This window comes from Pituophis catenifer, unplaced genomic scaffold, assembly GCF_029215685.1.
Source record: "Pituophis catenifer annectens isolate HBS135680 unplaced genomic scaffold, rPitCat1.0.hap2 SCAF_2, whole genome shotgun sequence".
In the NCBI taxonomy this organism is placed as follows: Eukaryota; Metazoa; Chordata; class Lepidosauria; order Squamata; family Colubridae; genus Pituophis; species Pituophis catenifer.
In genome coordinates, this window is record NW_027256882.1 from 79,876,403 (window position 1) to 79,889,208 (window position 12,806).

Below are 12,806 nucleotides of genomic sequence, written 5' to 3' on the forward strand. Positions count from 1 at the left end.
ACCCACCTACCCCAGGCAGCCCATAGAGGACAACTACAATGCTGATCTGGCCCTCGAAGAAATCCAGTTTGATACCCCTGCTCTGGATAAAGAAACATTTGCTCTATTATAAATAAGGAGGCATCTATTTTCATTCTAAGATAGGGAAATGTTTGTTTATATTAACGCATTCCATTAATTGATAATGACTACCAAAATCTCTAAACTACAAAACCTTATAAAAAGGGAGACAAGGAACAGCTCTTTGTGGGAACCCATCCATAAGTATTTCAAAACTTTGGACTGAATAAATATATATTATTTGACCTCCACTGATCATCCCTGATCAATGCATCCATGGGCCAGATGTATCACGCACAGGCCATGCCCATCCCAGCTCTGGAAAGGCAAAAAATGTCGTGATACATCATGTGACGTCACATGACGCGATCAAGTTTGACACCCATATTCTAGATCCAAGATCCCTGTCAATATCAACGGTTACTTAGCATATGACTTGGAATCTGCTAGCAGTCAGGTTGATTAGTAACAGCAGTTTTAATCTATTGCTGCATCTTGATACTTACCGGTACAATAGTTGCTTCAAAAAAAAAAAAAGGATTTGGTAGACAAAAATCAAGCTATATGATATTTTTCTTTTTTATTCCCATGCCAAGAGATAAGTCACTATCAGCTACAATATACATCATGGGTTGCATCTCTTAAAATGATGTTCAGATCAGAGGTGGCCACATTATGTTCAAGTCTATAATTTTCCCATGCAATGTGAAATTAAGAGATACAAAATTGAGAAACTATTTTAGCTACGCATACTAACCTAAGTCATATCAAATTAAACCTTTAGGAAATACGGAGAAAATTGGACATTAAAAGCAGAGAACCTGTTGCTACTCCCAAGCCTATGTAACAATGGAACCAAGGAAATAATATTTATTAGATAAATAATGGAGAAACAAGTTTTACCTTCATTTCCTTCTCCAGGTGGATGATAAAATGAGAGCCCAAGAGAGATAATGGCTGCGATTTCCAAGATGATGAGAGTCACATCCTGTAATGCTTCCCAGACTAACTGTAAGAAAGTTTTTGGCTTCTTTGGAGGTATAAAGTTTTTCCCAAAAATTAGCCTTCTTTTATCTAGGTCCGCAGTAGTGCCAGGTAATCCTACAGATCAAGGAAACATTAATAGCGAGTGACAAGTCTGTTAATATTTTTTTAACTACAGTTTAAAATACAACCATTTTTACTTTTATCATTTAGCATTTATAGCTCATCAGACTTCCAATTTTGTAATTTTCTTTTGGCAAACTCATTCTCAGCTAATGTATCACACAGTCTTCTGTGGATTTGCAAAGGCATTTGAGAAACACATTTCTTCTCTAGCTTTTCCGTTAGGCAAAGAGAATCATAAAGAGGCACAGGCAAACAATCTAACTTGTGTTTATACAATATGTCAAAAAGAGGAAGCAAAACAAGAGATTAATTAGCAAATAAATTTACAAAATTTCAACTATGTATATTAGCAAAGTGATACATAAAAATATGTTCAGAATTTCCTGTATATGATTTTATAGCTAGGAAAAGTATTATAGGTTGCATTTATTAATAAAATGCTTCTGCTTTGACATGTTTGTTTTTCCTTTTTCCCATTCTTCCAACTAAATCAGTCTTCAGAGCCTTACTCAATAGTATTCCAGAACTTTCCTCAAATATTAACCGCTGTGTCATAGAGAATATTTTAACTTACTGCATCTGTGTATGGTTTGCCAATTGCACAGTGGCAGATAGCACAGCGCTCCAGAGAGTTAACATTATTGCCCAGGGGATCATTGCTTGCCCCCTCATCCCTTTGAAAAAGCTTCATAGCTCCCACTGCCTTAAGAAAGTTCAAAACATTCTTAAAAATCCATCTCATCCTGGGCACTCTTTTTTTGAACTATTACCATCTGGCAGACAGTACAGGATAATAAAAACAAGGACAAATAGGCTGAAAAACAGCTTCTATCCCAGAGCAGTAACTATGTTTACAAATATGCCAGGAAAAATGCAAGGCCATTCATTAATATCAAGACTGAAAGAGAAACTGAAATTCAGCTGTCCTAAAGTAGTTATATTTCATCCTAATGTTCAAGTCAGTCCAAACTCAAAATCTCTTACTATAATTAATTGCTGTGTCATTTCCTCTGGCTACTGCATAGTTTATTGCACAGTGCATTAAAAAACCAATCAGAAGGTAAAGTGTTGATCCTACAAGGAAACATTATTATAAACAGTTACAGAGAAATATATTGGAGTAAGATAAACAAAATGATTTCAAGGGATGTATGCTGTATATTTTAGGTGTGAGCATCTCTAAAATGGAAAATACAGGGGCAGCTGCTGGTAAGCAAAACTTCTTTAAAGAACTTTAAGAAAGTGATATTTATGGATATCTTCCACTTGCAGTATCAATTAGAAATGTGGCTGTCCTTCAAAAAACATCATTTGATATTATTTTTCCAACAAAGGGAAATCTTTGTGCTTGTACACCTCTGAATATAGTCAGGAAAAGTTTGTAGTAGGAGCTAGAAAAAAATATGCATCTTCTTTAATAGTTTGACAAGAAATGCTTCGTAACATTTCCACACATTCAGAAACACTTTTTCCAAAGGATTTCTACAAAAGTCAACATTAAGTTAGAACCACTGCTGTGAAAACAGACTACACAGATGCTACTGTATCTATTGCACAAGAATGTTCATGATATTTCCAAATTAACTTTGTAAAGATAGTGCTGAGAAAAAAATCACAGGCATATTGTAAAAAGCTGTGAGTAAACAACTAAATAAAATGGAGTAACAAACATAATTATTATATTGCAATGTATTTGGAGGTGATTAAGTGGTAAGTCAATTAAAGTTTATTCTAGGGCAACCAAGTGCAATCATCAATGTACCCCTAGAGAACTTGAGAGCTATCAAGCTTCCTGCCCAAAAAGTATGCATGCTACAAACACCCATCTTTGGCACCATCTTTATGTACCACAATAATTCTGCCCCCCCCCCAATTTCTTAAAAACACTAAATATTGTAGATGGCTGCTGTTTAGTGTGCAAGAAAATAAGGCAAGGTAAGCCACCTAAAACGGACGTCTCAGATTTCCACACTAGATAATTAAGTCATGAATAGAAAATGATCTGGCAGAGATGTGCAATTTAATGGCAGTATACAGCAAACAGAGATGATAACTGGTAATATTATTTTTCAATATGAATACACAATTCTGGCTAGAATGAAGGAATTCCTCCTCCTTTAGAAGTGAAAACAAAAACTGACATCAATAAAGATTGACTGAAAAGTAGTTAAGACACAGTTTATTGATACTAATATCTTCACGTTTTCTTCAAGCTCATAAATCTTTTAATTAATACTACCTAGTTGTCATAATTCCATGTGGTTAAGATCCAGAACTACTTAAATCAAAGGATCTGGCACATAGCCTGGCTTGGCCTTAGTTTAATTCTAAATTACTGAAGGGAAAGCTCAATTGAATACAATAAAATTAAGGTTTGAATAAACAAGTTTTAAAATGTGTTATTATCCTATTATTTGGAAATATGTCAAGACAACAAGGCAGAAATAATAATCTTATCCAACTCAAGTCATCTTTCTTTGGAGATCCACCACATTATAGTAACCCATAATAGTGGTTGCATCTAGGTAATCTTTTTCCACCTTTCTGATACATTTTGTTCAATATTTGATAGATTCCCTACTATTTGTTTATCTCCTCTCTTCTTTTTCTTCTTCATATGTCTTAATATTCTCCTTTCATTGAGCTTTAATAGATAGATAGATAGATAGATAGATAGATAGATAGATAGATAGATAGATGTAGATAGATATATAATATATATACAGTATATGAAATGTAAAAAAGGGAGGTATAATGAAGCATTCTGTTCATTAACATTCCTAAAAGAAAGGATGGAATAATGGAGGCTCTTAACTTGAAGTACCATAATTCATTTATTGACAAAGTGTTGTGGAAAAATTCTTTTTTAATCAGTACAGTTTTCTGAGCTTGGCTTTCCTTCACCTCACAATGAAGAGAGCAGTAATTATTTTAGAATTATTTAGAGAATCTTATCAACACACTGTTTTATTATGTGATGTTGATGTCAACTTTCAATGACCACATAGATAGACCTTCTCTAGGATAAATGTTTGTACACAATCAGTTATTTCCTAGTAATTCCAAAAGAAGTTGTATATTCATAGACAAATTGCTTTATAAACTGTTCCTTCCACTGGGTTGAATTTTATAGATATGAAATTGTTGTGCACCACTGAGCCACACAAGACTGTGACAATATTTAGTAGAAATATATAAGTGTGGAGGGCTGCATACTTAATCTCCACTATAAGGAATTTATAGCATCTTTATATTTTAATTAAAACTCACAACTGGTATGCTATGCTTCAGTTATCCAGTTCTACTAATAGCTGCAAGAAGCACTATGTCTCATACACACATATCAAGTGTCTTAAAGATGTCTGTTTGCACATACCGTATTTTCTGGCATATAAAACGACTGGGTGTATAAGACGACCCCCGACTTTTCCTGTTAAAATATAGGATTTGGGCTATACTCGCCGTATAAGACTACACTTCTTCCAACGCACACCAAATAAAAATTAAAAAACATCAACTGGCTCACCCACAATGTAAAAGCAGCTGTGCTAGACCCAAAATGGCCCCTGCAACAAGCAGGAACCTCACACAGCCACAAAAAGCCCAAAAACCCAACTTTCACACTTTACACACGCAAAATTCCACATACAGCTTTGTGAGATTTTGTGTGTTTATGTAGTTAGAGTGAAACACTACAGAAACACACTAAATCTCAGAAAGCTGCACAAATATTATTTTATTTTATTTTATTTTATTTTTATTTTTATATGAAAGCTAAATTTAAAACTTCCTAAACTTTAAATGGCTAGGTCTAAAAAAGAACAACTAAAAAAAAACCCAATTAACTATTTTTTTAAAGTTCCCAAAGGGTAAAAAAAACTTACCCAATAGAACAGGGGTCTCCAACCTTGGCAACTTTAAGACTTGTAGACTTCAACTCCCAGAATTCCTCAGCCAGTTTTGCTTTGCTGGCTGAGGAATTCTGGGAGTTGAAGTCCACAACTCCCTGCCTGCTTGATTGCAGGCAGGGAGTGGCTTGCTGATGGATGGATTCAGGCAAGCGAAGCAAAGCAAGCAGGCAACGCAGCTGGGATCGTCAGAGCTTGGCTCGTGAGAGCCATTTAAGGCTCATCAGAGCCTTTCGGGCTGGTCTGCCTGGTTACAGGAGAATGACACCCGGCGTATAAGACGACCCCGACTTTTAAGAAAATTTTCATGTGTTAAAAAGTCGTCTTATATGCCGGAAAATATGGTATATAATACAATATTCATTTAACACTGCATGTACAGTATTTACCATTGCAATATGTGGGGTTCTTCCCTGTTTAGGAATCAGGAGGAGATATGGGAACTTGAATTCAAATACTGAATTAATCATATAATATTTTATAGTATTTCTATATCTTATTATATATTTTTTACTATTTAGTTGCAAGGAAATATTTATAAAAGGGATTAGTAGTACAGAAAAATGCATTTTTTGCCAATTCCTCTCTCTATTATCTAGTGGCTCTTGAAAATCTGTTTCAAAACGGATGGAAAACATTCAGGAACAACATAAAAGGTGGCAGAGAACCCTTGGGGGAAAGGGGAGGGGGCAGAGTGAGAGAAATTGCCTGCCATTACTAACAAATCTCACCAGATTGACAGCTCTGGTGAAGCCCCATGACAGCCAGTACAATGTACATTCCAAACCAATCTGTGGACAATATCACACTAAACACCTTTGAAAGCAGAATAGACAAAGCTCGTTTCAGTTCCTATATCAATCTTCTTGTTTTCAAAAGCAGAACTCTTTCACACTGAAACTACTAAATACCTCCATTGCCTTTAAACATCAGCATCCTCTCAGCCCTTGACTTGTCCTTGAGAAAGCTCTTTACAGAAATGACTCACACATTCTAGCAGTCAATTAGCTGTCATAAAATAAACAAAGTAACCCAGAATTAATCACTCAGGGAACTCTTCACATGCCAGAGACAGCCTCATTCATGTAGTAACAAAAATAGAAATGTTCAATAATCTTTTTACTCCAAAAGTCCCTAATTTTCCAAGCTAATATTAAGAGAATGTTAACATAAAAGTATTTTAAGATCCCTTGTTTAAAAAAATAAAAATTTTGCACTACTTTTTAATATTTACGAGATTCAATATGCTACTCTTCTTTTCTCTATTTTGTGCATCCTTCCAAAACACCCAACCCGCTATTATTCCATTTTGTTACTTTTACAGAATTTTCCTTGCAGAATATGGCTGAGATGTTCCAAGGAAGAAGATTGGTTTTGTTTAATTGTATCTCAATCAAATTTCAGGGCATAGCAAAAGACAAACAGTACCATATTCTGCTTATTGTACACAACTCTCAAAGGAAAGTCCTGTACTTCAGAGATAAGGAACCCTTATGAGGGCCTTCCACTATTCACTTTTCATTCTCACCATAATATGTGTATTTATTGTACACCAAGAGCCTTGGTAGTACAAGGGTTTAAGGCACCCTGAATTAAGCTGCTTAAGACCAGCTGCCTGCAATTACTGCAGGGTTCGAATCTCGCCAAGGCTCAAGGTTGACTCAGCCTTCCATCCTTTCTAAGGTAGGTGAAATGAGGACCCAGTTTGTGGGGGCAATAAGCTGACTTTGTATAAATATACAAAAGGATGACGGCTATTGCTGAGCACATTGTAAGCCGCCCTGAGTCTTCGGAGAAGGGCGGCATATAAATCAAATTAAAAAAAAAATTATTAGTGCAAGACATGTATACCAGCAACATGTATATCTAGTGCAAGATCTAATCTGGTCTCCAGAATCAGAGGTTTAGCTTTCTGAGCTTTTGGACTTTTGCTGGAGCCCATCCTCAGGGAACCATTGCTGTATATCTATTCTTTCTTCCTTTTCTATATGGAATATATTTGCTCTGAAATTATTATTTGTTTGTTTGCTTGCTTGCTTGCTTGAGTGATTGATTGAGTGATTGAGTGATTGACTAAGTGATTGATTAAGTGATTGAGAGAGTGATTGATGTGTCATTCCATCTCATCTAGAGGCATCTCTGAGTGGTTTACAAACCTTAAAACCATTATACAGCCACTATGTATGGCTGTATATTCATAAATTCACTATTTATGAAACTAAGAGCTACATTATCTAGGACAGTAAGTTGCATATGGTCACTCATCCAGTTCATGAATGTGAATGCTAAAAACTGAGAAAAATAGTTGTAGAAAGCTGTGGAGACTGTAACCTTCCACAATCACTTCATTTAAACCAAGGAGATAATTGAGCAATTCAGTGCAGAAAGCACAATGAGTCAGCCATGATCTGCTTAAACATGGTTTAATAAATAAGATATATATATAAAAAAACAGGTAAGGCAATTCACAATAAATGCTTAAACTTATTCTGAGATTCATATTTTATTGATTTTCTTCAGTTATAACTGTTCTTCTCTTACAACAGGCAGACACACCTTAAGCAATATCACATATGTAACCTAGAGTCACATATCTGAAATAGCTATATACAACAATTCAAATAAGGAAATAAAATGCCCTCAATAGGTATTATATGATGTTAGGGGAAGGACCTCATATAATGTTATTTATGGAAGAGTAGCATGCAGTTTTAATATCAATACTCCACTGAAGGTTGCAATGATCATGACAGAAAAAGATGTTCCTAGCACTACAAAGACAACCACTAACATTATTCTGCAAAAATTCCAAGCAGTCACAATTACATTTAGCTCTTTGGAGGATTCATAGTTGCAATACAGCTGTTTTCTCAGCAAGAGAAAAGCGGCAACCTCCTGGAGAGCCTTAATTAAATAAAAGGCAATTTTGCGAAGTGGGAGGAGTACTGTTAAGTCATCAGCCTAACTATTTGCATGGTACCATGCATTAACCTTGCTTGCCACTTGATTATCATTATAAATTACATCTTTTTAAAACCAGAAGCAGCAGTGGCATTTCTTATCCTGGTATAGCAATTTTCCATTCTGGTAGATGGCTTTAACAATTTAAAGCTCTGACAGAGAGAACAGAAATGAAGACAAGTTGTATTTTTCTAAATGTTCTGCCCTAATGCAAGCAATGAACCAAAGCTGCCCCAATATCAAAGGCCCGGCAGTGGTAATAGCTTTGGATCCTTTCCTGTCCCAAACTGCTGAAGATATCTCTTAACCTAAAATGGACACCCAACATTAATCTTCTCATCATTCCTATCACCCATCTCCTCCCACTTATGACTGTATGACTGTAACCTTGTTGCTGGTAACCTTAAGATTTATATTGACTGTTTCCCTATGACTATCATTAAGTATTGTACCTTATGATTCTTGACGAACGTATCTTTTCTTTTATGTACACTGAGACCTTACGCACCAAGACAAATTCCTTGAGTGTCCAATCACACTTGGCCAATAAAGAATTCTATTCTATTCTATAGTCATTACTACTGAAAGTGTCATCAAAATGTTGAATGGAGGTAGATTTAAACTCATATTTTCTCCTCTTAGATCCATGCACCAGCACTGATCTTGGAGTGAGAAATGTCTGTGATTTCATGAATCTAAATTTAGAAGCATTGTCTCATTGGTTTTACCATTTATCTAAAGATTTTTTTATAGAATTATGATATCTATTTTTCAAAGATAACATCACATAACTTATTCATTTGTTCTATGCAACCCTGAAACCCTGACTGTAGGGTTATGGATATAATGTTAAATTAGAGTCATACATGGCCTACCACTTGTAGAATGGGAGATGGGAATCTCAAAAATGCTTTCTGAGACCCCGCCTATTTGACTTGATGAAGCACCAGTTACTGCTCTCTTGTCAAAAGGCAAACTAGAATTACTTAAAGGAAAATATGTATTAATGTTCTATGGTCTGTATTCTAATGGAAAAAAAACATTGTTAAATTCATTTGTTATAATGAAACTTGTCTTGGCAGTGAATATGCAGATAGAATGGCAGCATTGGAGATGTTTTGACACACACATTGTCTCCTTTCTTGGAAATAAACACATACATTACTTTAGCCTCTCATTCCACAAGGCCTTCTGCCATTCCTTTCTAAAAAATCAGATCCTAGCAGATTTGAAGCAGGCTGTTTTTCCTCAACACATATGCCTGAAAGGAGGAGGAGTACACAAATAGTTGTTTCAACATCTTTCCTCCACCAGTTTTCCAAGTAAGTTTCTGCTGCTATTTCATTAGCTATAATAGACATTTTAGAATATTATTCAGGTATCATCAAGATTTTCAAAAATACAATAAAAGCGTAAGATCTGCCCATAGGCATCAATGGAGAAGACCGAGAGATAATATGTATTGGATTAGACATCAAGGTAATTATTCCTTAATTCTCCATTCCCCAAAGAGAAGAATTCATGCTTTTACTAGATAGATGGAGGAGGGCGGATTATGAAAATTAGCTTTCTTAATGCAATTTTTTTTTTCTTATCTGGAAGTTGAAAAAGAGTGTTAGTTGCAAGAAATTTATTTGCCACCCAGATATCCTCCAACACAAAATCTAGTATAGAATTGCATGGTGTAGTCACATTTACTATTATCTACATGAAGAAGAAAAAAAGACACAGGTAGTCCTCAACCTACAACCACGGTGGAACCCAAGAGTTTCAGTTATAATTTGTTGCAATTGTAAGTCAAGACACCATGTGATTTTATGATCATTTTTACAACAGTGGTAAAGCAAGTCACCATGCTCATAAAGCAAATCATGTGGTCGTTAAGCAAATCAAATAGTTGTTAAACAAACTCATTATTTTGAATGGGTAATTTTTGCTGGAAATCAGCAAAAAAAAAAAGCCCACCAGAAACCAGCAAAAACTGCATTAAACCACATGCATGTGACTGTGGGACACTGCAACAGATCATAAATGTGAGCCAGTTGCCAAGTGCCCAAAATGCAATCATGTGACCTCAAAGGGAGGGGCGGCAGTTATAACTTTGAGGATGGATCATAAGTAACTTTTTTGAAGTCTGATATAATTCTGAACAGTCATTAAGTAACTGGTTGTAAGTCAAGGACTAACTGTACTCTTAGAGGATCTGAATTACTCCTGAGCAGAGAATTTCTATATTCCCATTTCATTTTATGAAATAATTTTTTTTAGAAATTATTTTAAAGGAATTCTCAAGAGTTGGAGGGAAGTCCTTGCAATTTTCAAGAGCTAGTATGTGATGTCTATTCTAGAAATATGCAAAACTATAGATAGAAAGCCACAAAATTCCTTCTTTGTGTGTGGAGATGAGACAAATTCAAGTAAGAAGCTGCAATTTTTCCTATGCTTGAACAATAGTCATCCCAGGAAAATTCATGTTCAAGGTAAAGAGGCACTGACAGTGTGGTGTGCATGCCCACACCTTCCACCACCAGTGTGGTTCTGGTACTGCACATACCTACACTGTACCCTTCAGAATAAGCAACATTATCTAAAGCACAGAAAAAAAATGAGAAAAGGGGGAAAAACATGAGAGGGGGGAGCAAATATATAGCAAAATCAATATCAGAACCATTTGGTTTACTTCTTTATTCCTTTTTGTCCTTGCGGTCCATGCCCTCTTATATGCATTCTGCTATATATACATAAGTATTATCTCTTCATTTATCCCCACAACGATCCTGAGAAGTAATCTGGACTGCAAGTGATTCACCCGCTATCATTCAGTAAGGAGCTAAACTTACCAAAAAGTAGAATTCATTTATGTTTTTCCAGTCTTAATCACCAAACGTTAACTCCTGTCACACATTGACTCGATTGACTTGCATGGAGGAATGCAAGATGTTATGCACTTCCTATGCTTCCATTAAATTTGGGAATCATGTTTAAATAAATAAATAATAAATAAATAAATAAATAAATTAATTAATTAATTAATAATTTTATTTCTATACCGCTCTTCTCCCGAAGGACTCAGGGCGGTGTACAGCCTATTAAAAGCACAAAGACAGACATCAGTTAAAAATTATTAAAATTATTAAATAATTTCGGCTCAAATTTAAAACCCCAAAAATGTAAAACACCCAATTTAAAAATCATTACATTGATAGCCCAGCCTGGCGGAACAACAGGGTCTTGAGGGCACAGCAAAATACACGGAGGTCAGAGATCTTAGGCAGTTCCGGGGGCAATTCATTCCACAGGGCAGGGGCTCCCACAGAGAAGGCCCTCCCCCTGGGTGTCACCAGCCAACATAACTTGGCTGATGGCACTCTGAGGAGACCCCCTCTGTGGGAGCGAACTGGCCGGTGGGAGGCTATTGGTGGCAGAAGTCGGTCTCGAAGAAAGCTCTCCTCAGAGTTTTCAAGAAAGCTCTTTCTGGCTTTTTTGGCAGCAGTGCTAATGTCACCACTGAGGAAGAATCAGAAATGGTTATAGAATTTACCCTCTCCCCCCCCCCCACAAATAGGAGAAACTATCCATAAGTCTGACAGAGAATGCTGAAAGGCAATTTTGTCCAGCTCTATATGAAATGTAAAAAATAAAAAATAAAAAATATGCAATTATGGACTATACTCAAAACATCTGTTATAGAAGGAAGGGATGTGAGCTTCTTGCTATTTGCATTTCTAAAAACATTTTCTTTCTTTTTAAAATTTAAGGCCTTAGTGCAGAAAAGTAATTATGGGATGTATGTTGCATGTTCCATGAGCTCCTAGCTTCCAACTATACTTTTGTACATGTTAGCTTTCCCAGTTTTCTCTCTCTCTCTCTCTCTTTTTAATCTTCCTTGCCTTTGTCAGTTTAACTGTATTAAAAACATTGGAATTGAAAGAAATGGATTGCTATGAATCATGTTTTTTTTTCTTTTTCCAGCCACCAGCACCATTTCATGATGCTAAAATTAACTTGGGTCACTTTGCCCTTTCTATAGAGCAAATTCCTGCTATATACTGTAGCAGACAATTGATTGACTGATTATGTATTATCAAGTCAGTGATGACTCTCAGCAACTACACAGATTTCCTTCATTATGATCTGCCCCTAACCTGATTCTTCAGCTCTTTCAATGATGAAAGATGAATCGTTGTACAATGAGGATCGTTGTAATTAAGTCCATCCACTTCGTTGTTCAATTCTTTCTACCTTTCTCAGCATTATAATTTTTTCCAGAGGGTTGGGTCTTCCCAGAATGTGTCCGAAGTGGAGGCATTTGATTATCTGTGCCTTGAAGGAGAACTATGTGTTGATTTGTTCAATGATCCATTAGTTTGCTATTGTGTTGTCCACAGTACTCTTAAGAGTCTTCTCCCACACCAATGTTCAAAAGTGTCAATACTCTTTCTGTCCTGCTTCTTCACAAGACCAGCTTTTGCTTATAGGACAGTTACTTACTTGAACACTTCACTGTGAGAAAAAGGTTGCCTTTTAACAAATTCCACTAATTTCCATAATATAAAGTTATCTCTACCACTTGTTCAGATATGGGGACACACATTTCACGATAAATTAATATTTTGTACAGACTTGTTTACAGTAACAAAAACGGTCGCTTGCAGATTTGAAGAGAACTAATTAGAAATAGATTTTTATAAACAAATGATATGCCAAGCCTTTGGCATGATAATAAGCACAGTACCCTGTGCCAACACTTTCTTGCTTGTTCAACTA

At 35.8% G+C, this 12,806-nt stretch overlaps 1 protein-coding gene across 11 annotated transcripts in view; it reads right to left on the reverse strand.

Annotated features, from left to right (window-relative positions):
* Positions 1-12,806, reverse strand: part of ATP2B2 (ATPase plasma membrane Ca2+ transporting 2) — a 143,509-nt gene that overhangs the window by 103,946 nt on the left and 26,757 nt on the right. For all 11 annotated transcript variants that reach the window (XM_070933673.1, XM_070933683.1, XM_070933682.1 and 8 more), the window contains exon 2: positions 964-1,161. In XM_070933673.1, coding sequence (XP_070789774.1) covers positions 964-1,161 — 198 coding nt within the window. The remainder of the gene's footprint in view (positions 1-963; positions 1,162-12,806) is intronic.